Source organism: Watersipora subatra, chromosome 11, assembly GCF_963576615.1.
Source record: "Watersipora subatra chromosome 11, tzWatSuba1.1, whole genome shotgun sequence".
NCBI lineage: Eukaryota > Metazoa > Bryozoa > Gymnolaemata > Cheilostomatida > Watersiporidae > Watersipora > Watersipora subatra.
Window position 1 is genome coordinate 41117134 of NC_088718.1, and position 27900 is coordinate 41145033.

Sequence of the window (27900 nt, forward strand, 5' to 3'; positions counted from 1 at the left end):
TATTGTTCTTACGCGGCTATTTCATCATCATTGTAATGCTGTCACTTTGAGCACTGATAGCTTAAAACCTACCGTAAAAATTCGTTTAATTTTTTAACCTTAGATCGAAGGAGTGCATATCATCCTTTGATAAACATGATGAGCCTGTTGGTCACCTGTGATAGTCGAAAAATGCTGCAGAAGTTATTCGCGCTGTTTGGCAGAAAGTATGGGTCACATGATCAGTTTACGATTAGACCAAACCGAAACAAAACTGTAAAGTAGCGAGCATCTATATTTGGTAAAAGCTCTTCGGTAAAACCCAAAGTGTTTGTCATAAACTAGTGCTACGAGACGTTTTATATTGAGCCTTTAATTGGCCTTTCAATTCATGTGAGAACATCACGTGTCAAAACAATAACCAAATAGATTGACTACGTCAGAGAAATAAACTGATTCCGATCTACGGCGGTTTCGTAATGGCGGCGATTAACTGTTCGCTTTTAAGCTTTTAAGATCTTGTGATCACATTTCTACATGTTTTGCACCTACAACACAGCAGAGTAAGACGTGGTGAATCTTTTGATACCAAATAACTGTAATGTGAATTTTGTTGCAAGTCAACCTTTAAGGTCTTTGAGCTGTGAATTGTTGGCTGCGCCACAATGCGTTGTACTGTTCCATGCTCTTTGCTGGACTCATGTATACAAATACAACTTTATACACAAATATAACTGTATACACAAATACCATTGTATACACAAATACAACTGTATACACAAATACAATTGTATATACAAATACAACTGTATACATAAATACAACTATATACATAAATACAACTATATACATAAATACAACTGTATTCACAAATACAACTGTATACACAAATACAACTGTATACACAAATACAACTATATACATAAACACAACTGTATACACAAATATAACTGTATACACAAATACAACTGTATACACAAATACAACTGTATACACAAATACAACTGTATACACTAATACAACTATATACATAAATACAACTGTATACACAAATACAACTGTATACACAAATACAACTGTATACACAAATACAACTGTATACACAAATACAACTATATACATATATACAACTGTATACACAAATACAACTGTATACACAAATACAAATATATACACAAATACAACTGTATACACAAATACAACTGTATACACAAATACAACTAAATACATATATACAACTGTATACACAAATACAACTGTATACACAAATACAACTGTATACACAAATACAACTATATACATGAATACAACTGTATACACAAATTCAAGTATGCAACTGAAAATTAGAAATCTAGCTACAGATCTCAATAGCTGATGGCATTACTAAATGCAGCTACGGATAGCAATTGACATTTGTTATTGTCATGCCTGAATTGTTGAATTGTAATCTAGAAAATGGAAGGAAAAGAATGAGAGAGCAAACAAGTCCCTAAGAAATGCCGAAGATGAACTCTCCAAGTCTCAAAGAAAGGTGAAGCGCTTACAAGAAATAGCCGACGACAAGAAGCTAGAAGAAAGAGGCGAACTGAGCCGGCGTCTGGGTAAAGCGGAGAATGATCTTGAAGAACGAAATCATAGAATTCAGGTTTGTACCTTAGTATATATTCGTTTGATAATATTTATGATTATATTTAGTATATTGGTTTGATAAAATTTATGATTATATTTAGTATATTGATTTGATAATATTTATGATTATATTTAGTATATTGGTTTGATAATATTTATGATTATATTTAGTATATTGGTTTGATAATATTTATGATTATATTTAGTATATTGGTTTGATAATATCTATGATTATATTTAGTATATTGGTTTGATAATATTTATGATTATATTTAGTATATTGGTTTGATAGTATTTATGATTATATTTCGTATATTGGTTTGATAATATTTATGATTATATTTAGTACATTGGTTTGATAATATTTATGATTATATTTAGTATATTGGTTTGATAATATTTATGATTATATTTAGTATATTGGTTTGATAATATTTATGATTATATTTAGTATATTGGTTTGATAGTATTTATGATTATATTTAGTATATTGGTTTGCTAATATTTATGATTATATTTAGTACATTGGTTTGATAATATCTATAATGCCATCAATTAACATCTGTGTTTACACATGTTTCACTTCCAACTCCTCATGCCATTAGGGCTGAGACAGTTATACTTCCTGATCTGGTAAACAAGAGAAAAATGCGCAAAATAGTGTTTAAGATCCCATAAAGTAAGTTGACTGAGTGGTGTAGTGGTAATGTGCTTGGTTTTGAATTTGAAGCTTTGGGTTCAATCCTTTTGCTGGGAAATACTTTTTCTTAATGCACTTAGCATGGCTTTGGATGGACAAACACTGCTCATATTATAGTAAAGACTACTATTATTGTTGTTTTAACCTTCCTGATTTATTGCACAGAAACACACTGCCAGAGAGATCCGAGATAAGGCACATGCATATACCACTAAAGAGCTTGTATAAAGCACAGAATACATTGTTCATAACAAAGTAGCACATTTATCCAGAAGCTGTAAGCTTTGCTTGAAAGCTATATCTGGCTTTCTCGTATTAGCTTGAAAACTAGTCATGGAACAATTATTAATAAAAACTCAATAACTCTCAAGACTAAAATAAGTAAATACATGAAGTTTTTGTGACTGATAAAAGTGTTGCCTAATCAAACATACGCAATATGTAAAAATAAAAATATCCTAATTGTGGCAACTGCAAATTACAATGTTGCATGCCTGTACATGGAATTAAATTTAAAAAAAAAGAAACGGATAACTACATACCTATTAACTCCTCAAAAACCAATTTGCATTATATTATAATCAATAATAAACCATTATATAATGATGGTTACATTTAATATATATCATATATATATTTGATATATGATATATAATAATCTATTATATTTATGATGTTACAAATCTTTATAGTCGCTCCTTTTAAATATTTCCTTAGTCAGACATAAATGTGTGAAAGCTGCAGTGTGTGCTCCGACGATAAAACGTTGTGTCCAGCTCAGGGTCGGTCTTGGCTATTTGCCAGCACACCTACACCATGGCATCTTACCTTGGCGAGGCCGGCTGTACTATTGTATTTCACTACAGTATGTCTACATCCAAGGAAAACTTTTCGCTTCTGCTTCTTCCAGTTCACTCGCAAACCACCCACCTAAGATGACTTGAAACAATTATATATTAATTTGGCCACTGCTTCACTCAATGAATATAGCCTGTTGTTCTTGATTATATTCGCTAGCAATTAGAGAGACACATAGAAAACCTGGAGAAGTCTCACAGACGAGAAATTGTAACGGAGCTAAAGAAACACGCTAGTCTAAAGTTGGAGCTGGAGACTCTCCAATCTGACCTCGAGTACACAAAGATACACCTTAGGGTACTACACCTACCTTTTAATTACCTGTTTCTTCCAGTCTTTAGTAGTTGTCTTCTATTTTCAACTCATTTTCATTAAGTTAGGGTCATAAAGTGACCACCTGTTTATTAGACGTCTTGTATGTTTGGAGTCTGTACTTGATCTTAACCATGTTGCAGCATATATGTTACTCATCTCGGAACCATTATGTTATTATATATCAATACTAGATGAATGTCCAGCGTTGCCCGGGTAACAAAGAAGTCTGCACAGAAAATTTATTTTCATTTAATATATACAACATTTACCATCCCAACTTTTAAACTTCATATCATGAAAAAAGTGTTCTTGTGCACTTCAAATAACTTAAGAGAAAAAATAAACGATGAGTACATGGAAGTGTGTGTACAAAAATGTTGCAGCAAAAGTTCGTTGTATTCAAAGTTTTGATGGACGATACTGGTACCTCTCGATATTGGTACAAACATAAAAATGAGATATCGGCCTGTCTTTGTCTGGCCGAATAGAGAGAGGACTTAGAGGCAATTCCTACGCCAGATAATACATTCATCCATGTGAAAAGTATTTAGTTTTTACGGATTTACCGAAACCGCAAATAGGTGTGTAACGGCACATTTGAAATTGAAGCAGCACATTTGAAAATTACAAATTAAAAAATAAGTCATGCATAATGGTGAAAAAAAAGCTTTTAAAACACTTCTAAAAATAACAATAGTGAAAGTCTTTTTATTATTAGTTAATAATATAAGTGCACATTTAGCGTGTTCAACCACGATGAGGCTATACTTATACATAAGAACATTGAAAATGATAAGAACGGCTTAGTCTAGTGGTCAGGCACACGTGTTTGTAGTCTTGCAATTTGAATATCGTGCGTTGAAATTCTCTGTAAAGCAGATTTTTAATCGCGAGACTTTAATCACTATAACTGGACACAGAGATGAAAACAAAGAAATGAACAAAAAGACATACAAAATAACAAACAAACAAGCGCTGAGATTTATATATATAGACAGAAGAATTGTACAGGGGTGTAAAGGGGTGTACAGGGGTGCGCGAAATAAGCTGCACCCCCTTTGTTGAAAAACTCATTACTCTCAACTTTTCGAGAAGTTTTTGTTGAAAAGCTAAAATTTCATCTACAAAATTGTTACTCATAGGGAATTTAGTTACTAGCCATAAATTATATATTAAGTTAATCCTCAGTTTTTCCTGATTGTAAAGATGTAAACCAAATGTTATAAAACTATGTTTGTGTATGATTATGTAGGCTAACTTCTGAGCATTTGATTATATCGATGGGTGACGATAACAATCTGTACAGATATGATTATACTACATGCATTTTTATTTGCTTACTAACTGAATGTTCAGCATTGAACGAGTAATAAAATAATGACTCCATGACTGAGTAATTTAGTTAGTAAAGCTAGTAACTTACTATAATCAGCTTGTGACGTTAGTTTACACTTAATGATCTATAACCCAATCATGAACTTAAAGCGTGCTAGTATTGCAAGTATTGCATAAGTATGTGCCCTATTATGTCATAGTATGGCAATGAAAACGCAGTGTAGCAGATTATCTCGCTGGTTTGCAGACCTGGAAATTCCGAGTTCATATCCAGCGTGAAGTAGCTTTTTTGTTCCTGATACTTTATTGATGTAACAGACAGACAGACAGACGAATGTCGAACACTGAGATTTATATATATAGAAGAAGATTCAAAGTCATATAAATGTATAGAATTTCAATTTGGTAGCAAAAGGGTCCAGTCCATTTTGCACACTTCTGTGTTTGTTATATTCGCATATCTAAGAGCCGACGTAAGTTGGAAGGTTGTGTTGAACTGGTAGGAAGCTTTTGGATTTTATCTTGCAAAGTAATTAGGGTTGTGTGCGACTCCCTGTAGTCTGATAGCAGGTTTATGATTTAGAGTTATCTGTGCTGTAATAGCCTACTCAGGGAGAATCAATAACGAGGTATTATGAATTAACTGCTATGGTTTATTTTTGAGTTATTCAGCCTCTGTTCTCTAAAGACATCAAAATTCAGTGTCAGTTTGTGTAACATGAGACTAGTGTCGCACTGAGTGCGACCTCAGACTCAGGTCGCACTCACTGAGTCTCAGATGAATGTGTGGTCGGACCTACTTTTAGCCTGCAAACTGATTCGTTAGCCCCTTTAGATATCTGAGCCGAAGGTTTTATAACTTCAGCTACCTTGACATAGCTCAAATAACCAGATGAGTGAGTCTTTCTGTTTAATTGAATTATCATGAAATATTTCAAACATTGTTATTGTACTTCTACAGTCCTATACACTCTCGTATCTCAGTAGTTACTGTATGCTTGTTAGCAGCAATCATACAGTAACAGTACAGTAGTTACTGTATGATTGCTAGCAGCAATCATGTACTTCACGGTAACTCCTTTTAAAGTCTCTACTGTAACAGTACAGTAGTTACTGTATGATTGCTAGCAGCAATCATGTACTTCACGGTAATTCCTTTTAAAGTCTTTTAGCGCATTTGAATCCGGGTTGGCAAAGATCGTAATTTTTCCAAAAAATCGATTTTCAAGGTTTTTTGATCAGTTTGATTTGTTCGCTAATTTTTGCTTGAGCAACTTGTCCATGAGTTGTATAACACGTTACAATTACCATAAAACCTTTATTTGAATGCCATGGCGCTCTATTTTGCAACCCTTCCCTTAAAGCGGTGCTTTATTAGAGGTGATGTTCAAATAAAGGGTGGTGTGGTAATTTTTCAAACACCTTGTCAGGATGTTGAGAAGATAAATTTAACCCATTCATGAGCGATCCGAATTTCGCCTATATTTTGCACTCTTTTTCGGTTGGTGCAATGTTAACCGTTTTGGATGCAAGAAATTTACTAACTTAAATAATCCTGCTTTGAGGTTTACTACTGTAAATAAACTCACAGTTCCTAACTTCAAAGGTCATTTTGTATCGTTGTACTACACATGCAGTCTATTATCGCCATCACACTTGCTAATTCATGACAGAGGAGTGTTTACAGATTTTTACACGCAACAAAACAAGATTGTTTGCTAAAAAGCTATGAAAAAATCGTAAAAATCAAGAATTTTTTCAAAACACAATTATGATTTAAATCAATGAATCAAATCGAATGATATTTTCGTGCCAAGCCTGATTTGAATGTAACATTGCTTTGTAGGACAAAGAGAAAGAGTTGGAAGTTAGGAATATCTATCAGAATAGAATAGCTCTAGCTCAAAGAGGAGGTTCACAAGCTAGTCTTCAAGCCTTAGAGCCACCAGCGCGGTATCAACCACCCCCAAAGTCTCCGGAAATATCACCGAGACAGCGGGCTAAACAGTTTGAACAGAAAAGAAGGGAAGAACAGAAAACTAAAGCGAAAGAGGTTTAATTTTTGTTCTTGTATTTCTCTGCTTTTCGTTCCTCTTCCGAGTGTCCGCTTTAAAATGACTGTTCGTATGTTAATGCTTTGCTAATTATTTGGGAGTTGTCCTACCCCAACTGCCTACACAAAACAAGTAATTCAGTTCAACCCTTAGTTTGTCATCTTTTACTGTACTTAAGAGAACCTCAAAACTTCAAGTAATTAACCAGAGTTTTTTACCCATGCTTGTTTTTTCCACTCTTGCAACTTATTAAAAAAACACAAATAGTTGTAAACATTTTACAGTGAAATTTTAACATTGCTGTTGGCTTGCGCACGGCTTTGCCTTTTAATTGGTAGAACTTGCTTCTTGCTGTCACCATTATTTGCTGCTTGAAACTCTGCTGTAATAATTACCACTAACTTTAGCTGAGGTTCCTGCGGTTCATATGATACCTAGTCCTATCTTTGTTCCAAACTTTGTTTTTACAAACTTGAAAATAGTCAGAATGAATTTCTTCCCAACTGATCAAATGGATTTTTTGATATTACAAATGTTACAAAAATTATCTATGTTCCTGGTAAAGCGTTTGCAAAGTTGGTACCATCACCGGCATAGATACATCTGTATAACAGTGATAGCAGAGATACATGATAATGACACACCCTTAAATTTTGATTGGAAATCGGTACAAAACATTCGCGCTATGCTCAAGTAAATACAGTAACTTAGTTTATAACTTTATGGTTTTTGTTATTTTCATACTCCTTTACATGTTATTTTACATTTTCATTAACTTTCTACATTTCAATAAAATGTAAAATGTTGGCAGTAATTTTGTGTATAAAAGAAATTATTTACTGAAATTTTACCTTGTATATTGAATAGTATTAATAATATAATAATGAATAACATAGTATTTTATAGTCCGGTATTGAGTTGATTTGTACTGGAATAGATATTACAATACCTCAATGACAATCACCTAGGATCTGTTCAAATTCCATGTTAGGTTATTTTTGGTCTCAGAAAGAGGCTACAATTAATGCTTCATTGTTACAGTAGTAAGTTTCATGGTTTGAACTGGCCGATGTTGGCCTATAACACTAGCGATATGGTCAACTATAAATACCTTGTGCTGTTTACCTTAAAATAGCTTTCAAATAGGCAGTCTGGTAGTAAACTTGCTATGTAGTTATTCTGTTTTGTGTATTTGCTGATAGTGTGGGACATGTGCAAGCTTAGCTTCTTTTTGATTTGGAGTTTGATACAATTGGTTGTGAGTTCTAGTCCTAGTTGGTGGCTTTATTTTTTCATCTTTTTCTCTTCGTGTAGCTCACTCTCTATCTAGATTTCTGTTACAGTTTTCACATGAAATAAACAAGGCATTTTTGTAGATCCTAACAACTACTTCACTTCAAATGCATTTAACGTTCATTTCTGTCTGCTGTTTGTTTACACCAAATAGAATGCATGTTTTGCTTGTTTATTTTCCTTCTGGTGTTGTGGTTAAATATGCTGGTGTTTCACACCAATGAGAGACATTGCTGCTAGTACCTCCTTTGGCATCAGTTCCAAAACAAGACCTCAAAACTTGTACGTCTTTTACAGCTCATTGGCTAGTTTTGTCAGCTAATCTTTTGAAAATTTCTAAAAGTTATTTCAACATATTTTTGGTTTTCAATTTTAAAAATCTAGTAACGGTTGTTTCAAAAACTTCATCGTACTGAATTCTCATAACTTCACGAAATTAAGTAGAAATAACCTTGACACCTTAACCTTGGTCAATAATTTGATTGGCTGACACTAACATAGAGACAATCTTCATAGGAAAAAACCAACAGTTTTTGTCATTATTGTAGTTCAGCTTTTCAGTTCTGTTCCTTTTGCTTGTTGCATGCAAGGCATTGGTGTGAGAGGGCTTCACTGCAATGTCTGTATCTTTAGTTCTGTAGCCTGTCTTGGCTGTCTTTTAGCTAGCAACCCGCTCCTTTGACTCCCCAAACTCTTCCGCTAGAATCCCTGCTATTAAAGCTAGCAAAGCAATAGAGAACTCTGGTAAACCTAAACAGGAACCTCAACAAATACAGGTACTGGGGGTTTCTTCTGAGGGAAAACTTTTATACACCTGACAGTTGGTAAATTTGTTTAATTTAAAATACTAATTTTTTTTAAATTTGATCGATAGTTTTTTCTTCAATTTAGAATTAGCTGTTGTTTGGAGTTGGCAACTTTAAAGAAGGGAATTTTTTGCAAGTAACATTAACATTAGCAAGTTGGTCGCTTGTTACTCTGTATATAGTGGAGCTTCTATTCACGAAATAATCGACATTGGAAATTTTAGAGTTGCGAAACGTATCTTGGTAGAAAATTTGCTTCAACTTGTGAAAGATATTTTGCAGATACGACAGAGTTTTTGTATCTTGACCCGTTTACTTTCCTTGGGTACGACATACAACACTTCTCTTTCAAGTTTATTTGATAGCGAAAGTCAGCGAATGACAAGTGTTTGTTTGTGTTCGTTGTGTTATTTGGAGTTGGTATATAGCACATGCAGAGTAGGACAACATTTGTTTTTAGCAATTTAGGTTCGATGTTTTTATTATGACATAATTTTTCAATTTGTGTCGATATATTTTTCTACTTACATTTTAAATGCATATATCTGAGCTAAACAAAACTAAGACAACAACACATCCGCCCATTTTGACCGCCATTCGCCCCTTTGACCGCCATTTGCCCCGTTTGACCACCATTCACCTCTTTTGACCGTCATCGGCCCATTTTGACCGCCATCCACCAATTTTGACCGCCATCCGCCCCTTTTGACCACCACCCTTTTACTCTCTGCCGTCTTCGCTTAGCCTCATTTTCTCAGCCAACGCCACAGGTAAACAAACAAATTGTTCATAGTTTTTATGCCTTATTTATCTGATCTTTTTTCCATGTGTACTATTTCATTTAATATGTAGTAATCTAATTCTAACATGTATCTGTTATGGGTTTTAACCATTACATGTAATAATGTAAAATTTATACGAATGTTATGTTACCGGATTAAATATTATATCCGAGTTTTGTTGAGGCTTGGAACAAATTAGGGCATATTTATGTTAGGATGAGTTTTTATTACTAAAATTTTCTTTTACAAATTGGCTTTTGGAACGAATTAATTTCATAAGTAGAGGCTCCACTGTATAGGCTTTGCCCATCATACTGGAGAACCAACTCATAGTTTATACTGTCAAAAGTATCATCTGATGCCCATAATCGCCATACTTGAGATAGCCTGCTTCTTAACTAGTTCCCATGACTAACGCTTTGATAACATTTCCTTACAGCTATTCCATTATGTCATTGACGCTGTTTTGTCGGTGGGCGTGTATACCGGTGGGCTATATACTGTACATTGTGTAAAAATTCAAGGCACACGTTTTAGCTTGACATAACGAGTTTGCTTCCTTTAAAGTTTTTGCATGAGTAATGGAATTTTTTTGTGGAATGGTACATAAAAATACAAAAAGGAACAAGTGGAAATGCTACTGCCCTGAGCAAGATTAATAATAGGTTTTTACAAACATGTCAGAATTACTTGTAGATGAACTTACAAACGATTTTAGAAGATTTTATCAGCAATTATTGGTATTTTCTATCATTTGAGATTGTTTTTGATGCTTGAAGTGATCTCACCGACAGAATGTTTTAAAATTAAAATCGAAAAAACTTCATTGCGATTAAAATGTTTAGAAGAAAATACTTGCAGAATGGCATCACTAGTTGTTATTGTTGCGATATCTGATATTGGAGATTGAATTCAAGCTGCTCCGCTACACGCCTTTATTCTGTCAGTCTCTCCGCAACTATTCACAGACGTGATAATCACACTTTTGCTTGATCTGAGCCTTTTAGCCGCAATCAAGTTTTCATCAATTTTAATCTTGAAACATTCTGGCAGTGATATCACCTCAAACATAAAAATACTGATACTTTCTCATAAAATCTTCTAAAATTTTGTGAAAGTTCATCTTTAATACAGAATGTTTGTATGCTTTATAATCTGTCTGTTGAATTTGTACTTGCATTTCTTTTTAAGAAACAGAAGAAGGTTTCTACACAGAAAGTCAGCAAGCCGAAGCCTCAGCCAGAAGTAATCAAAGAATCAAATGAAGGTGCTACTAGTAAACTTGCTCATCAGGTGAGTCATCGCAAAATGAGTCAACTAATTGCACAAGCAGATAACTCCCAGTTTATTGATTCATTTAGTGGTTTAGGGCAAGACTACTACTAGGTAAAATAAAGTTTTTGGTTTGATGAGTTTGTTAATTTCGCTACTGTATCAAAAATTAGTAGTTTGTGAAGAAAAATTAGGCAACTCGGTCAATTTGTTGACTTGCTGACACATAAATATCCCGCATCTCTATGCTGCCAGTTTTATAATTTGTTCTTGAGGGATATGTTCTTTGAAGTTCAGAATTAATAACAACACCTCTTTGGTGTGAGTTGCCAAATAAAACATTGTTTTGTCGTAGCAGTCTCAGTGTCACCTGTATGATCTGAACTCTATGAATTTGGATCAATCGCTATCATCATTACACATATCATAGCGTCAAGATATTATGTTCAAATACTCACTGACCCTCAAGCCTGTGGTCCAATGGTTTTCTCGCTTATTTAGATAGAATGTCGAGGTTCTTTCTACGGAGATAATAGGAATTGAACCTTACGAAATCGTGATTTATTAAATTAATAGAATTTATAGAGGTTCAAATAATACATCATTTGGCGGGTGCATATGCCATACCGTGTATGGTAGTGTGTTTGATCAATACGCCTTGTATAGCTCAGTGGTAGAGTGCGTGGATTGAAAATTAGTGGTTGCAATCTCTGTGAGTTCAAATCCATCAGAATGTGAAATTTTTGAGTTCTAAGATTTTAATAGCTATAGCTGGACATACACAGACACATATACACACAAACATTGGGAAATATATATATAGGTTCACATATATTTTGCATATATATACTGACAACACTGTGCATACTCAATGACCTTTGTTAATCAATGATTTAGTAGGACTCTCAATGCAACTACAAAGCTAGTGCAGTTTGCTATAATTATAATATTGTCTTGTTTCCTAAGCTTTAAAGCTTCACAGAATTATAACACATATATTTTGCTTTCCGTATATATCAGTGGGTGCTCTTCTATGATCTATCATTTGTCAGTGAACTTACATGTACATCTAAGTGAGAATGTAACAGCACCATTGCTGTACTCTTTGTATGGAATCAGATCGACAAACAAATTCACCAATCTGAAGCTCAAACATGAATCTATCTGAAAAAAGTTTTAACTGATTACATTACTTATGCCAGCATTTCTTACAAGTTACTTGAACTCTAAAACTTGTCTCTCACATTCATGCCAATATGGCTGCAGTTCAACTGTGTGGTAACTGACAATCTCCTAATATAAAACATAAGATTGATCCATCACTATAGTATACTATAGTATAACTGTTAAACATGTTCGCCCTCTCAACACTTTGCGAAAAGGACGAACACAGTTGTCAACACAAAGGGCTAATGCATGACCATTTGCCAACTTGTCTGAATGTCTATTTTTTATAAATTCTGAAAACTTTTGCCATTTTTCTAACATGTTTTTTTATTTCCTTAGTAGAAATGTGGTCCTCTTTTACATTGTCATATTTTTCAATAATGTCACGTTTATTATCAATTGTTATCCTTCGCTTTTTCTCTGCATTATTCTTTATTGTACCGGTTAGCTTTCGGTCTACACACAGTACTTCTAATTCACATAATTCTGCACTGATAAACGGGCACAAAAAGACACGTTGCTGCAGTATAACCTGAGCAGTGTAAAAATACAGAATGATGCCGTTTTCATAAGACACTTCTGACATACTTGGCAACTGACTCACGTGCTCGTATCTCAAAAGTGTGTTCATATGTTAGTGCTAAGACTTGCTTAAAAGCTGGCTCGTATCTCAAGTTTCTTGTAGGTTGGGCACTTGTAAGTCGAAGTATGACTGTATATAAAAGTATGTCTATAAAAAAGGTTACTGTTGCTGCAGAAGCTATCTATCAAAATTTTGAATACGATTATACTGGTATCTCTCAAGAGTCGATACTGGCACAAACGTAAAAATGCAATATCGAAGTTAAATACATCAGTGAAATGCACAATGGCACTTTGTCTGACTAAACTGAGAGAGAATGCAATTTTTACTCGAGAACGTCCGTGTGAACATTTTTTAGTTTAACAATTTTTAGCGATTGCCTTTTGCTATAACCGGACATTGAATATTGAAATTGTGGCATTACAGTTGCCCAGTAGCCGAACCTTTGACATTGAAACAGCACATAAGAAAGTTAAAAATAAAGAAAAATGAATAATAGATTTTGAGATAGCTTTTCAAAAAGATTTAAAAGAAAAACAAACACAAAAGGAAATATTTATTCATAATAAAACTTGCGTATTTAGCTTTAATCGCAAGAAGGATACTGTCGATAAGCTAAATCAGATAAGAAAAGCTTAGCCTTGTGGTTAGGTGTGCGTGTTTGTATACTCGCTATTGCTCTCACCTTGTGTTCAATTCCAGTACAGTGGGGAATATTAATTGCTAGATTTTGATCGCCATAGCTGGACACATTGATGACAGAAAAAAAAGACAAACATCGAGATTTAAATAAGAATATTAATATAATGTATAAAGAAGATTATTATTATTATAGGAAAGATTAATTAATTGCAAAAGGTGTGGACTGTAAATAAACTTGCATACAAATAGTGTACATATATACATGTACATATGTACACTATATATAATAGTGTACATTTATACATTGTTTATATGTAACATAATTGGACACTGGTTTAGTTAGTCAGTGAATGTAAATATCGTGACTGTTTCATAGCCCAAGCCTCCAGAAACTCCTAAGTTGGAGTCTGAAGGGTCGTGGGATGATATATTCAGGAAGCAAAAACAGATAACAGCGTCCCAGCCAAAAGATTCCTTAGACGATTCATTTACTACCTCTTTCAACAAAAGGTAATGTTTTAATCAACTCTGTGAAGGGCGTTGGGTTGTTATGAATGCATTTACCATACTGTGGTGGTTTTTTGTAGCCAGGTGCACCATTCATGAGGTTTATTGTGATTGGCCGCTTTTATTTACTGAATTATAGATGTAGATTTATAATCGTATTCAGGGTCATATTTATGAATGTAGCTTGAGAACCTCCATCGCATAGAGAATCGGTAGAGAGAAGATATACCATGATGAGAAAATTGTTGAAATTGAGGACAAAAAATTTATTCTCTGTAAAAATTATTTATACAGGTTTTAAATCTTAAAATATCTGAAGTTAAAAATCTTGAAAAGCTGGCGCGTCAACAATGGGGCAGCGTATGCTGGCTATAGTCAACAATGGGGCAGCGTATGCTGATTATAGTCACCAATGGGCAGCGTATGCTGACTATGAGTCAACAATGGGGCAGCGTATGCTGACTATGAGTCAATGATGGGGCAGCGTATGCTGACTATGAGTCAATGATGGGGCAGCGTATGCTGACTATGTGTCAACAATGGGGCAGCGTATGCTGACTATGAGTCAACAATGGGGCAGCGTATGCTGACCATGGTGCAACAATGGGGCAGCGTATGCTGACTATGAGTCAGGTGAAAATTAAAACTGAATTCAGTATTAGAACTTCTGTAAGATAAGACGCAGCATATTTTAGTTTGGATGTAGATTCAGCTACTGTGTTTACTCCTGGCTAGCTTATCATCAATTGAATAATTCATACATCTCAGGGTATATACCATTCAGCTTAAAGGTTATAGCTCAAATTGTTCATATCGAATAACTAGAGGCCAAGTTTGTCTAAACCGAGGCATACTTGCTTTATTTCAGCATTTTTTTTCATAATTGTGTCAACTTTGTAATAAATTAGGGCACTATTGCTAAGAAGCCATCAAATTATATATTGAGATTGAATATTATTGCATAAGAATGGTTACCGATATTGATTTTGCAAGTTTTCAAAATAGCATGCACTTTATGAGACTGTGGATGTGTGTAGAGATGAATGCAGCATTCTTTGTATCACGTATAATGGGCATTTAGGTTTGAGTAAAATAGTTTTTTGAAAATTTTAAATATTGCCATTTTTATACCTTTAATTTGACCTTTCAAGATATTTGCCCAGATTTTCCGAGTTTTATGCTAAACGTTCTGTTTGGAATCTTTTTATAGTCTTAGCTCCCTTAGCTTCCATCGTTTGGTTTCGTTTATAAACTTTCTTCTACTACAACCTACAATATACTATCTTGACTCCTCCGCAATGCTATTATATTACTAGCTTTAGAAACACTCTTGTTCAACCCGCTCAATAATTCCTGATTTCTGTCTTCTCATATTTGTTTTTGGTATGTAATAAAAAACATTATTTTATTAATAAGTGATAATAATAATAATAATGCCAATAAAATGTTATACATGCATAAGCGTAGTTCAGTGCTTTTTTCGATATCATATGTAGTGTATTGCCTGTTTACTTATATGCTTTACGGATTATTTCATGCTGAAATCTTAGCTATTCCACTAGTTTTCGTTGTCAACATTCTCTTACCTTATTAAATGTAGTCGCGACGATACATTTACCAAGCTTCAGGCCTCCAAGTCATTCTTTGCCACAGAATTACCTGAAGACGGGTGAGATGGTTAGCCCCCCCCGCTTGTAGTCAAACCTTTTCCTATATCGTTTGCAGAATGTTGCTTTTTGAATAATTAAAATTCAGGAGTCATCTTCTCTTTAGAAGTCAACTCGAGTACACATAATTACACAGCTTCAGATTAATCACTTCTTCCTTGCTATGCGCTGATATTATCATCTACATGTATATTGTTTGAGTGGTTATGCTTTTAGGGTGCAGCATGCAGCCCTTTTCTATTGTCGCATTTTAGGACGGGAAGACAACTCTAGTTATATAATTTTTTATTGTGAAATAAAGCGATACTAATGTAGATAAGAAATATTGCGCTGCTTTTTATGTAAACAACAGATACATCATATCGTGTGCAAATGTAGAGGAAAACTTTGGAAGTTACTGGATATTTTCCTAAATAAATAAATTAATACTTTTATATTTTGGTATGTTATGAGGGAATGGCTCATTAGCTGATCAGAGAAAACTTTTATATGCAAATTTCCTGTTTCGTTTTTTAGTAACAAATATACACTAACTATTCTGTGAATAGAGTACCAACTCCACTAGTATAGCTAACTTCATAACTTGACTCCCTATAGACGTGATGCAGACAATAGTTTATTCTACAAATTTCGCTCTTAAAAAAGTTTTCCTCTATGTTCCAGTTTATCTTCTCCACGTTTGCTTGCTTGTGCAATTACCAGTGCTGATTGTTTGTAATGGCGATGAAGCAGTACTCTTAACTACTAAATAAAGCGATACTTTTAAATACTATTAATACAATGAAAATAGCAATATTATTGTCATTGTATTATTATCTAGTAGCAATGTCAATATGTAGGTCTTTATCATTTTTAAAACTCTCATAATTAAGCAAACAGTTATACCAACGCGTCAAGGAAATTGATTTGAAAACTAATGAAACAATATGACAGATTTCAGGTTTTTATACATATATTTCACTTACTTTTTGCAAATATTTTCTGTTAAATATTTTTATAATTTAAATTGTTGTATCTCATTTTTTAAAAAGGTCATGCTTTATGACTCGTATGTGATGACTTTCAACCGGCCAAAAAGATTTCATGCCAAAGCAGGGTTTGAACCTGAGACCTGTATAAGCGCACTTTACATCATTACAACTTTAATGTTTCTTGTTTCATAAATTGTAAATAATTGATATAACAGTTGTATTACAAATCTGTAACTTCTTATTAAATTATCTGCTAGTTTCCCAATTTTCTCATCTGGAGTTGCGAATGTTTTATCAAAACCTTTCAATTATCTCACCGGCTAATTATGTTGTTGCTTCAGTTGCTTTTCTTTTTTATTTTCTTGAGCTGGTACATTAGATTTTTTCAACTTCGCTGAAATAACTTCAATTTTAAATCCATCATTTTTATTTATTCATAATTTTTATTTGTTTTGATTGCGAATCGAAGTTGTTCTGGATTCCAAGAGTTAGATTGTGAATTCATGGAGTAGTTTCACAAACAGGCTAGCGGAAGAGCAGCGTGTGAGGGAGCGTGAAAAGAGGGAGGCAAGAGAACAGCAAGAACGAGAGAGGCTGCAGCAGCAACAAGAGGAAGTAGAGAAAGCCAAGCGGGCTCGAGAGGAACATGAAAGGCGAAATCGTGAGGAGGAAATGAGGCGCGGGAGGGAAGAAGCAAAGAGACGACAGCGTGAGGAAGACGCAAGAAAGGTATGACCTATCGACCTTGTCTGACATTGGTTGTTAACCACAATCTGTTTCAAAAGGCTGTTCAAAAAGAGGGATTTATTTGAATTCAGGAACAGTTTTTCCTTCAAAAATAAGGTTATTGGAATTTGATCTAAGAGTAGAAAACTCCAGGTCATAATTTGTATGTAACGAGAGCAAATAAATCATAAACAACAGAGTTTGTTATGAATGTTATTTGATAAAAAAGGCTAGGACTATGGGTGTACCATCACACCTGTAACAACTCACACCCTGACCTCGTTTCCTCAGATCTTTACGTAAAATAAGAATGTATAAAAATACGTCGTGTTTTATTAAAAATTGAAAATATCTCATCAAAGATTAGGTAAGAATCTTGAATGTTTTCAAATCTGCTAAGAAAGGAACTTAACTGACAAGACTCTCTATTTAGTGTGCTTTGATTGACTTTAACATAATTATTTACAATATATAATTTACAAGGGTTGATAACTACTAATTGTTTTCAGAGATCTGTTAGACAAAACTAATTTTATTTACACGTACATCAGTTCTTAAAATTAAAAACATTTTGGGTTACAGTATGTAAGGAGACATCATAATCAACTGTCAAGGGGTTGTTCACTCAATTATATGCCTTCATAAATGGGTACCAATCTTAGTGATTATTTTGGTTTGATTTTCTCACTATTAGAGATTTACATAAAACGTTCCACTATTAGTAAGCTCATAAGAAGTTCCCTATCATCAAAGCCTTTTCTGGTGACATATGTTTGTTATTTTGTTTATCTTTGTGATTTTTGTAGGCACGAGAAGAGAAGGAGTGGCATCAGCGTGAATTGCAGCAGCAGCAGATGGAGGAGAGAGAGGCTCGTGAAAAAGAATTACAAAAAGCCCGAGAAGCGGAAGAACGAGAGAGGAAATTCCGAGAGGTGAGTAAGAAAGCGGTTTTTGCTGTCCCCCTTTATATACCATCCCAGCAACCTGTATAAACAAATGGTCGATTCAAATTCAACTGTGGATCTTTGCAAGTTTAAATCATATTTTAAGCGTGCTCTCTTTCTAAATGTTGTAGCCTTAGTTTTATTTTATCTGTCGTTAGATTTCCTACACGTTCGTATTTTTTGCTACTTTTCATTCAAAACTGTTAGACATTTTTGTTGAAAATTGATGCTTTTCTATGGAAATTATGATGAAATATAAAAGTAAAAGGTTCGCAGTTGGACTCATTGTAAATTTTCAAATCTTTTAATAATTTTCAGAGGAAATCATTGCTAATGTTATTTGGCCATACCCGCTATACCTAGTGAGTGGTTAAATGTGTTTCATCCAAATAAGCTCGTGAAAAGGTATATTTCTGTTGAAGTGTGTACAATTACACTCGCGTGTAATGATGAAAGAGATGGCTCCTAATATTTTGTACTTTAGAGATCTTTTTAATGATTTGACTCACTAACAAACTCGTAATGGAATGTTAGTTTTATCGGTGGCAAACCAGTTGTTTCACCGTTTATATCATTCTCCATCCTTCTCTAGGATGGCGAAAATGCAGAAAAGGTTTGTATCTTCCGTCACAGATATGCCCCAATGCACGGTTATACGTACATACCCTCCTTCTGTTTGTCCACTTTCTCTTCACTATTTGCTGCAATTTACTGCAGATATACCGACTTCTCTTGCTCGTTTAGTTTTCTGTTATTTGGTTTCAGTCTTTAAACAAAAAATCAAATATATTGGTTACTGTTATAGTTTAGTAATATTCCATCATTTTCCTCACCAATTTTTGTTTCACTGTATTTTGTTCTTGCGAAAAGGAGGTAGTTCTTCTTTTGCTACTGCGTTCTTAAGCCAAATACATGTAATTAGCATTTTATTTTTTAACAATGATTTTGATGTTAGAAAAACACAAAACCAGTTTCAGAGACAAAGGCTATCGCGATGCAAGCTTCATAAGGACATAATTTTGTCAGCGAAACATAAATTAATGAATTACGATTAACCAATGCGTGAACTCGAGACAAAGGACCTCTGTTGGCTGCCAATCTAAGTTTTTTCATCTAGTTTTGGTTACTGGTTGTGGCAGATAATTATAACATAAGGTCTAAGCAGATGCCACAAGTACCAAAAAGGTCCATTTCATAATTATATTTTTGGAATGGTGGGTATAGAATTACACTAATCAGCCTGTGTGTATCATCTTGTTGAATGTAAAAAGCAAAAAATTTTTTACATCAATTAAAAATTAAAAAAATGTCCATCAAAATTAACTATTCTCGGAAGGTGTCTGTTCAACCTATCAACGCTCCATTTCCATCGATGAAAAATTTGAATAGACAATTTTTAAATAATCTAGTTTAAAAAATGAATGATTTTAATATAATTAAGTAGCATCGCAGCTATTTTCAGTCAATAGTTTGTTTATCAAATTTCATGACTAGAAATTATCAATAAAAACCTGGTTTTGCTCAAAATTAAAAAAAATATGCAAACACCAATTTGTACTGTGATCTGCAGCTGTTAATGCAATAATGTTTTCTGCTATCAGTTAACCTTTACAGTTTGTCATATTTGAATACAGCTAACTACAATTAGTAATAAAACATTGGTTTCACAACCAACTTTTTAGACTGACAGCTATTTTTATAATTAGGAGGCGGAGGAGAGAGCCCGTATTGCCAGAGAACAGGAGAAAAAGAGGCTAGAGAATGATGCTAGGGCAGCAGAAGAGAGAAGAAAGAAAGATTTACTTCTTCAAAAAATGAAAGAGATCGACTCTGGTTTGTAGCTAGCCCACTTTCATCCTTTAGTCGGCAGTTCAGTAACTGTATCATTTATCCCATCAATTTATGCGTTTGTCAGCTCATGCTTATGGCGTGTGTATCTTCAAATTTTTATTGTGTTATTCACTATAAAGTATTAAGTAATATATTATTATAATTACAGTCAAGCTCGGATAACTCATCCTCGGTTAGCTCGAACACATGGTTAACTCAAACGGATTTGTTTGGTCCGTTCCCACGCAATGATAAATTGCATTAGATAACTCGACCGAGCATCGTTAACTCGAATAGTTTTTTGCTCAATGGCTACCGGGACTGTTGTTATTACTTTAGAGTATCACTGTATCCGAAGCCATAGAGATAAACATCAACTTTTAGTAGTTCTTAGGCGTCGTTATTATCATCATCGGCTAAATATTTTTGTCAATGACTTTTCTAAAGGTTTGCAAAAATCAAATTTTACTAAACATCCGCTTTGCGATGGCTCTTTGAAAGCAAGAAAAAGCTTAGTAACCTTTGAATAAACTTAAAGGAAAATCGGCAAAGTTGATCTTGGTTAAAACGCTCAATAGAAAAAGATGTCTTTTTTTAGCGTTTTAACCGCGATCAAGTTTTGCCAATTTTAACCTGAGAATGTCCTGGCAGTTAACTTCACCTAAAACAACAAACAAATCTCAAGTGATAGAAAATTATCTATACTTTTTGATAAAAAAATTTTAAACTTCACATGAGAGGCCCTTTAATTTGCAATGAGCAATCCATGCTTTTGATTTATGTATAGTTTGTATATGTACATGTATCCACTAATATAAACATGCCCTTGTGACAGTGCTCTGATAATTTCAATGCTCTGATAACTCGAACACTTTCGCTCGGTCTCGTGAAGTTTATCCAAGTTCTCCGAGTTTCACTGTATATTAATATTATATTATTAATTCTGTTAATATTTATTACAAATTCTATTCAATTTTAGCTGATAGTTGTCTTCTGTTCCCGATCCAAACCATTTTAGCTAGATTTAGTTTATTAATTTGGCCGCCATATTGATTTATTACCATTCTCTCACTACTTCAGGCTCTTCAGCCACCCCACCGACATTAGGATTGCGAGCTAAGCCTTCAGTTGGGAACACAAATGACTCGACATTTGGTGGTGACTTCTTTCTTACATCTGGTGATGCAGATGCATCGACAAAAGGAAAGGATTACAGGTATTTGATCTTCTTCAATGATTTCACAGTAGACTTGTGTGCCAAAATCAGTTGTAACACAACACTACTAGCTTATTGGGCTTCTCGGAGCTTTTTGCTGTGTTTGCTTTAGATTTTAGTTGGTGTAAAACTAAGCTGAAAAGTTAAAGTTTATATTTTATGTTTTTTAAATTTTAAAATATTAAAATTTTATGCGCAGAATGCGTCTGCTACCGTCAGCTAAGAAGGTTGAGCTGCGAAGATGAGAAAGGTTGTCCAATTGTCTTAGTTAGCATAGCAGATTTATTTTCCATTTTACGTGTTGGTTTACTGAGGAATCCATCTTCTTTCCTGTGACTAGAAGCTTCTGGAAACATTTTTAATGCAATTCCATGGTTATAACAGTTCCAGCGGTATTTTAACAAGCTTGTGGATTAACAGCGATGTACGAAATAAATTGGACCTCTTTATTGGAAAACTGAAATTCTCATTTACAACATTGTTACTCATTGCCAATTCATTCAATAGTCATAAATTATATATTAAACTAGCTGTGCTTCCCGGCGTTGCCCGGGTATTAAAAATCAACTTATAAACAATGAGAAGTAATGAGAGTTGCTTGCCACTTGCTATTAACCTGGTACATAGCCAATGTAAAGTTTTAGCAAGCTTACTAATGAGAGCTATTCGTCTGATGTTATGCGATCACTCTGCGTAGTACGCAAAGCCGTTGGGTATTTCCTCCAATATAGCGACTTATATCGGCTCGTGAACCAATCAATCTCTGTAGCCTAATGGATACGGCGTTGGACTGGTGAATAGGAGTGTCTGAGATCAAATCTTCTTCAGTATGAATTCTTTATTCTAAGATTTTAATAGCTATAGCCGGAATGACAGACAGATCCACGGACATACTTTGAGATTTCTATATATAGATTAATCCTTATTTTGTACTGAGTTCAAATATGTAAACCAAACAACTGTAAAATTATGTTACTGATTCATTATGTCGGCTAAATTGTGAATATTTCATGTTTTAATGGTTGAACCTAACAACCTGTACAGATATGATCACACCACATACATTTTTATTTGCTTGCTTCGAGTCATATACAGTGGACCCCCGCCATACGAAATTAATCATTCTGGTGTTGGCATCGTAAGGCAAGAATGTCATGTAGAAGGATATAGAAACCCATAGTAATTATCAAATGGAAACTACCCTGGTAAAAAACATAAAAATTTGATATACACGCGGTATATTTTGAAGATTAGTAATAAAATAGTCTATTAACCTTAGTAACTATAGTTACCTACAATAACATTAGTGTATTTAGTGGTTATGTTCCGATTATGATTCTTACTTTTTCCTTTAACGTTGTTATCAATCTTAAGACTCATGGCTAACGAATTAAAGTTATATATGTAGTTATATAGTTATATATGTATGAGTTGTTAAAATGCACAATAATTTTCATTTTCGCTCACTTTTCACTAATTCTGGTTTCCCTCACGCAACATGAAGCATTTACAAAACATAAAGAATTTACAAAACATGAAGAATGCTGAACCGAGGGAGAGAGTGCAAGCATAGTATATCTTTCAGGTGCTGTTGGAGAGATTCTGGCGAATAGCATATCGACTTCTTTGTTATTTCAGCGTTTTCAGCACACCGACCGCCAAATTTGAATTTGGAGATAGATTTTAGTCAATGTCGGTATTGCAAAAATATTATATAACAATAAGGGATTATAATAAGGGGACGAAAAAACGTATTCCACAATAAAAGGCTAAAAAACCATAAAACAGGAACATTGTAACTCGGGTGTGCACTGTATATGACTTGAAATAGATTAACATAAATAGCGCTTGCAGCTGTATTTGATCAATTTTATAAGAAATTTTGCACTTCTGTTTTAGTTTCCGTAAAACTGATGAAAACCTGTTCCGAGGTTTCCCTGCCAACAAAACTTCGAACAACTCTACAGATCTCTTTGGCACAGAAAATAAGAAAAATAACGGGCTATTTGCAAGTAATAAAAAAGACTCAATATTCACAGACAATGATGACGACCTTGATTTCGGAGGCTACCAGCCGTCTTCCTTTGGGGCTGGCAAAGCCACCCAGCCTCGAACGAGACTGCAGGCGGAGAATAACAACACGTGGAAGGTCAAGGACAGTGGAAATAAATCAGCTGTTATAAATGACATATTTGGAGATGATGATTCATTTTCTAGTCGCAAACCCAAGGCTACAGGCAAACAGCAAAAACCTTCAGGCTTTCCATGGGAAGATAACTCTGATAAGCCATCTACGCCAAATAAAATATTGCCATTGAGGCCACGAGCTGACCATGCAACCATCCATAGCAAGCCAACTGTTCGAGCAATTGATGATTTTGATGATGACTTAGAAGAAGTTGTGTTATAGAATTGTCGGTTAAATATAAAGGGTATGAAAGCTTACTAAAAAGAGTGGGTATTAATGCAGCACTAGCCAATGCCATGATAGATCTAAGCTGCTGAATATGGCTCAATTGCAATTGATCATGTGACTCCAGAGCACTTAATCATGCAACTTCAGAGCACTTGATCATGTGACCTCAGCATTGTGGTCCGTATCATTCACTGTCAGCTCGTTCAATACTGAAATTCATTTCACAAGATGGTAGTTTCTTCCCTCCAGTTTTGTACTCAAATTGTCAAGCTCCGCCCATTATTGCTAGCAGGGATGTTCAATATATTTATCATTCTGTTTATTGTTGTTTAACTATATCATCAGGTTATTTTATAGCTTTTCCATGCAGATCTATTGGCTATGCTAACAGATACGCTACTCTTCCATTTTTATTATTTGTTATATAACCGCATGTCTGCATGAAAGTGTCTATTGCACATCTCGAGTCATGCCTTGGTGTCCCATTGGCTCCTGTAGCAAAGAGACTTTGAATTCCTTTAACTGATATTATAAGGACACAACTATCATCTCCAGTTTCTTTATCTTGTTGAAAATAAATTTGATTTGCTTTCAATTTTATTATGATAAAGCTGTTTGTCATATTTAGTCAAGTCTGAACGACTTTTGATGCTGATGTGGTGTTTCTGCTACAAAGGAAAAACTGCCAGCATCAGTTTTTGCTGCAGAAGGTCAAGATTGTATTATAAACAATTATTGATCACTTATGTTCTTGCCAGTTGCTGAATAGGTTAGAGTGGAAGCTTGATTGACTATGCTTTTTTGTTAATTCTTGTCCAATAATCAAAGAATCAACAATATTAGCGCCAGAGCTGATAACTTGGAGCTATCTTCTCTTTTATTGATCATTTTCACACTTGAGCGAACAGCAAAACTAGAAAAAGTAAAAATATGATTACCAATGTATGATGTCAGTACATTCGGGAACAGCCATTGGATAAAACGTCTGCTAATCTAACATATCTGTACGAATAATGCAATGTAATAATATGCACTCACGTCTCTATTGATGTGATTAAATTTCAAATCCTTCAGTAATAAATAATTTCGTAAGCATGTGGCTTGGCCATATGATTGGATAATTTTATTTCGTCTTTCACTTCCACTATTGATACTTATCGCTAAAACTCCTGTAGAGGTCAAGGTGAATTAGTGATAAGTGCTGATTCAAACTATTAAATGGTCTATTTAAAAAACCTTGACATTCCAATGTTGCAAGCAAATAGCCAGTTTGTTTAAATTGTTCTCACTAAAACTAATCTTGTTAGTACGAATTTTGTTGGTAGTTATCTTCTCTTGACAAAAATAAACCAACTAGGTTAATAAATATACAGATTTGAAATTTGTCACACTATAGCTGTAAAGAAAATGATAGATTGTCAACAGCCACACTTGCCACACATAATCTTTGAGTTCTTCAGCAGAAAACCTTCTCCAACCAAGTTCTTCGTACACTGAGAGCATTGGAAGCATTGCGAGTGCCATTGCTGGCCTTCGTAAGAAATATACTTAGTTGTGGTTCCTAGGCCTGCAAGTGAAGCAAATATATAAATGGTTTTTAATGTATTAGAAAGTTATCCTGTAGCAGTGCACCGGTAAAAATCCTATTAGTGGGAACAAATATTTGAATTTTTTAGACTGCAGGACATGTTCATGAAGTGAAAACAGAAATATGAGAGGCTAAGCTCAAAGGCTATATATAATAGCATGTTGTCCTTGCATTGTCACAGTATCTAGTCAACTAATTAACTGGCATTTTGTCACGTAAAACTAGTTTTCAGTCAAATTGTTCTCAAGTTATTCAATCGAGATCTGAAAAGCAGGCGTAGTCTTTAATTAGAACAGTTTTTTTCAAACTTAAAATTGAGTACTAAGGAATAATCAGCCAATCATTATGCACAAACTAAGTGGGTCTGACAATAGAAAAGCAGCAGGTTATATTAACTTTTGATATTAAGATGTAGAACAGGCAAAGATCGGTTCTCCAGCTAGCTTACATGGTACGGCATGTGGAGTTTTTAAAATAAAGTCTTCATATAGTGAACTCGGCTGTACATTGTAACTTAGATTAATAGTAAACTTAAAAAATAACAAATAAAATGTTGATTTATGTAGTAAATAATAGCCTTGTGGAGTAGCAAGTAAAGATTCAAGTTGGTGCTTTAATCTTTAATAAAAAGTTTATAAATGAAAAAAATTCATAAAATTCAAGAAATATGTGTCAGTTTTAAACCACCCTTTAATAAAAGAATCTAGTACACCTGTATTCAGTGTAGGTTGGATGTCATGCAATTCAGTGTAGGTCGGATGTCATGCGAGTCAGTGTAGGTTGGATGTCATCAAAGTCAGCGTAGATTGGATGTCATGCAAGTCAGCGTAGGTTGAATGTCATGCAAGTCAGCGTAGGTTGGATGTCATCAAAGTCAGCATAGATTAGATGTCATGCAAGTCAGCGTAGGTTGGATGTTATACAAACTCAGCGTAGGTTGGATGTCATGCAAAGTCAGCATAGGTTGGTTGTCATGCAAAGTCAGCATAGGTTGGATGTCATGCAAAGTCAGCGTAGGTTGGATGTCATGCAAAGTTAGCGTAGGTTGGATGTCATACAAACTCAGCGAAGGTTGAATGAATGCCGGAGAGGATATGCCTCGCCTTAAGCTGCTGCCAGAGCTAGATAAAACAGGGTGTAATAGCAGAGCTTGTAGCTCTGTGTTTAGGAGCCTCACCCGAAATGGGCTTCACGCACAGCTCACACTTCTTGGAGAATAGATCGACGTAGCAACTCTGACAGTATGGTTTACCATCTTGTGTAGTAAACTTGCTGCCAGCTAGCATTGTCTCACATGACTTGCACACAAAGCATTCTTTGTGAAAGAGTGCGCCTTCAAACTTCAGAGCACTGTTAGTTATAATCTATCAAACAAAACATCAACGACCTATCGTAAGGCTGAGAAAATGCAACTCACATGCAGAAACACAAATGTAATTTCAGAGTGACCAAAATAAGGCATGCCAACCACTCAAGGTAAAATGCTTAAAGAACAAACAGCAGTGTCCAATGCAGATATAAAATTGTCATGCCTTCTCATTTTTTAAAGTTGAATAATAACAAGTGTTTAACAAAACATTGGAAAAAAATGCCCTACAAAAAATATTTATAAAGGTTTAGAAAATCCGCAATCAATTAGTTGGTTTTTTTTAAAAGGAGAACTATTAGCTAAAATTAGTCGCCACGCATAGTCAGTAAATATAGCTGATCTCCAAACATTTTTGTAACCATTGCTGGAGATTCGAGCTGCGCCCATTGCCAATGAAAGGCAATTCTTTATGCGGAATTATTCAAGGTTGTCGCAATTTCTTCAGAATTCAGCATGGAGTCGTCATCTCAAAAGCCGCTCTTGCAGTTTTTTGCTGTACAATAACCTCCAACAACTTCTAATACTAAAGTTGATGACATTGATGATAATGATTCTGATTTAGACATTATGGTACGTATATAATTTGATTTGTAGAGATGATTACATAAAGAATAAAAAAGGTCATACATAAAGTTAAGCATGTGCTGTACACATGTGAAGGTGTTGCACTCTATTACTCGCTAGATTCATAGATTAATTTATTCGTGTATGTGTTCCTCCATGAATAAAATAGTGCGCAAAAAGGCATGGAAGGCAACTTTGACGAAATATAACTCCGTGAATAATATTGTCCTGTAGGGTACGCGGAGTCACTAGCCCTGATGCAAATTTAATTAATGAAAAATTGCTATACAATAGAAAATAGGTAAAACATGAATTGATGAGACTTGGATAGCTGCAACTTCAAGGATCAATTATGTGAAGCAAATAATGTTCTTGACAAAAATTTAACTCTAAAATATCAATTAAAGAAGCTGCCAAAAAGCATCTACAACGTCATAAAGCAGTAAGGACGGCGGAATAAAAGTCTTAGAAAATGAAACATTTCTATCAATGGTAAATCTATTAATAAACTGACAAGATAGTAGAACAATTTTGTGAAGTTATCAACCTTGACATCTTTACAGCTGTTAGTTTCGCATTCATATATGCTTAGAACAAGATACATAAAATGTTTATCTTATTGAACATTAATTGGTAAAGACAGCACTTTCTAAATTTTTTGCAAAATCGATATGTCAAAAGATGGAC

General features: G+C 34.3%; 2 protein-coding genes across 3 annotated transcripts in view; one reads left to right on the top strand and one right to left on the bottom strand.

Moving 5' to 3' along the window:
- Nucleotides 1-24207, top strand: part of LOC137408447 (lebercilin-like) — a 31489-nt gene extending 7282 nt beyond the window's left edge. Inside the window, exons 5-15 of the mRNA XM_068094979.1 lie at nucleotides 1432-1624; nucleotides 3326-3463; nucleotides 6663-6869; nucleotides 8826-8939; nucleotides 10943-11044; nucleotides 13792-13925; nucleotides 17085-17253; nucleotides 18105-18188; nucleotides 19937-20063; nucleotides 21141-21276; nucleotides 23176-24207. Of these exons, the coding sequence (XP_067951080.1) occupies nucleotides 1432-1624; nucleotides 3326-3463; nucleotides 6663-6869; nucleotides 8826-8939; nucleotides 10943-11044; nucleotides 13792-13925; nucleotides 17085-17253; nucleotides 18105-18188; nucleotides 19937-20063; nucleotides 21141-21276; nucleotides 23176-23686 (1915 nt within the window). The 3' untranslated portion in view covers nucleotides 23687-24207. The remainder of the gene's footprint in view (nucleotides 1-1431; nucleotides 1625-3325; nucleotides 3464-6662; nucleotides 6870-8825; nucleotides 8940-10942; nucleotides 11045-13791; nucleotides 13926-17084; nucleotides 17254-18104; nucleotides 18189-19936; nucleotides 20064-21140; nucleotides 21277-23175) is intronic.
- Nucleotides 24208-24531: 324 nt separating this feature from the next.
- LOC137408400 (four and a half LIM domains protein 2-like) overlaps nucleotides 24532-27900 on the bottom strand; it is a 28618-nt gene continuing 25249 nt past the window's right edge. For both annotated transcript variants that reach the window (XM_068094915.1, XM_068094916.1), the window contains exons 5-6: nucleotides 26458-26644; nucleotides 24532-25259 (exon numbers count right to left, since the gene is read on the bottom strand). In XM_068094915.1, coding sequence (XP_067951016.1) covers nucleotides 25111-25259; nucleotides 26458-26644 — 336 coding nt within the window. In that variant the 3' untranslated portion in view covers nucleotides 24532-25110. The remainder of the gene's footprint in view (nucleotides 25260-26457; nucleotides 26645-27900) is intronic.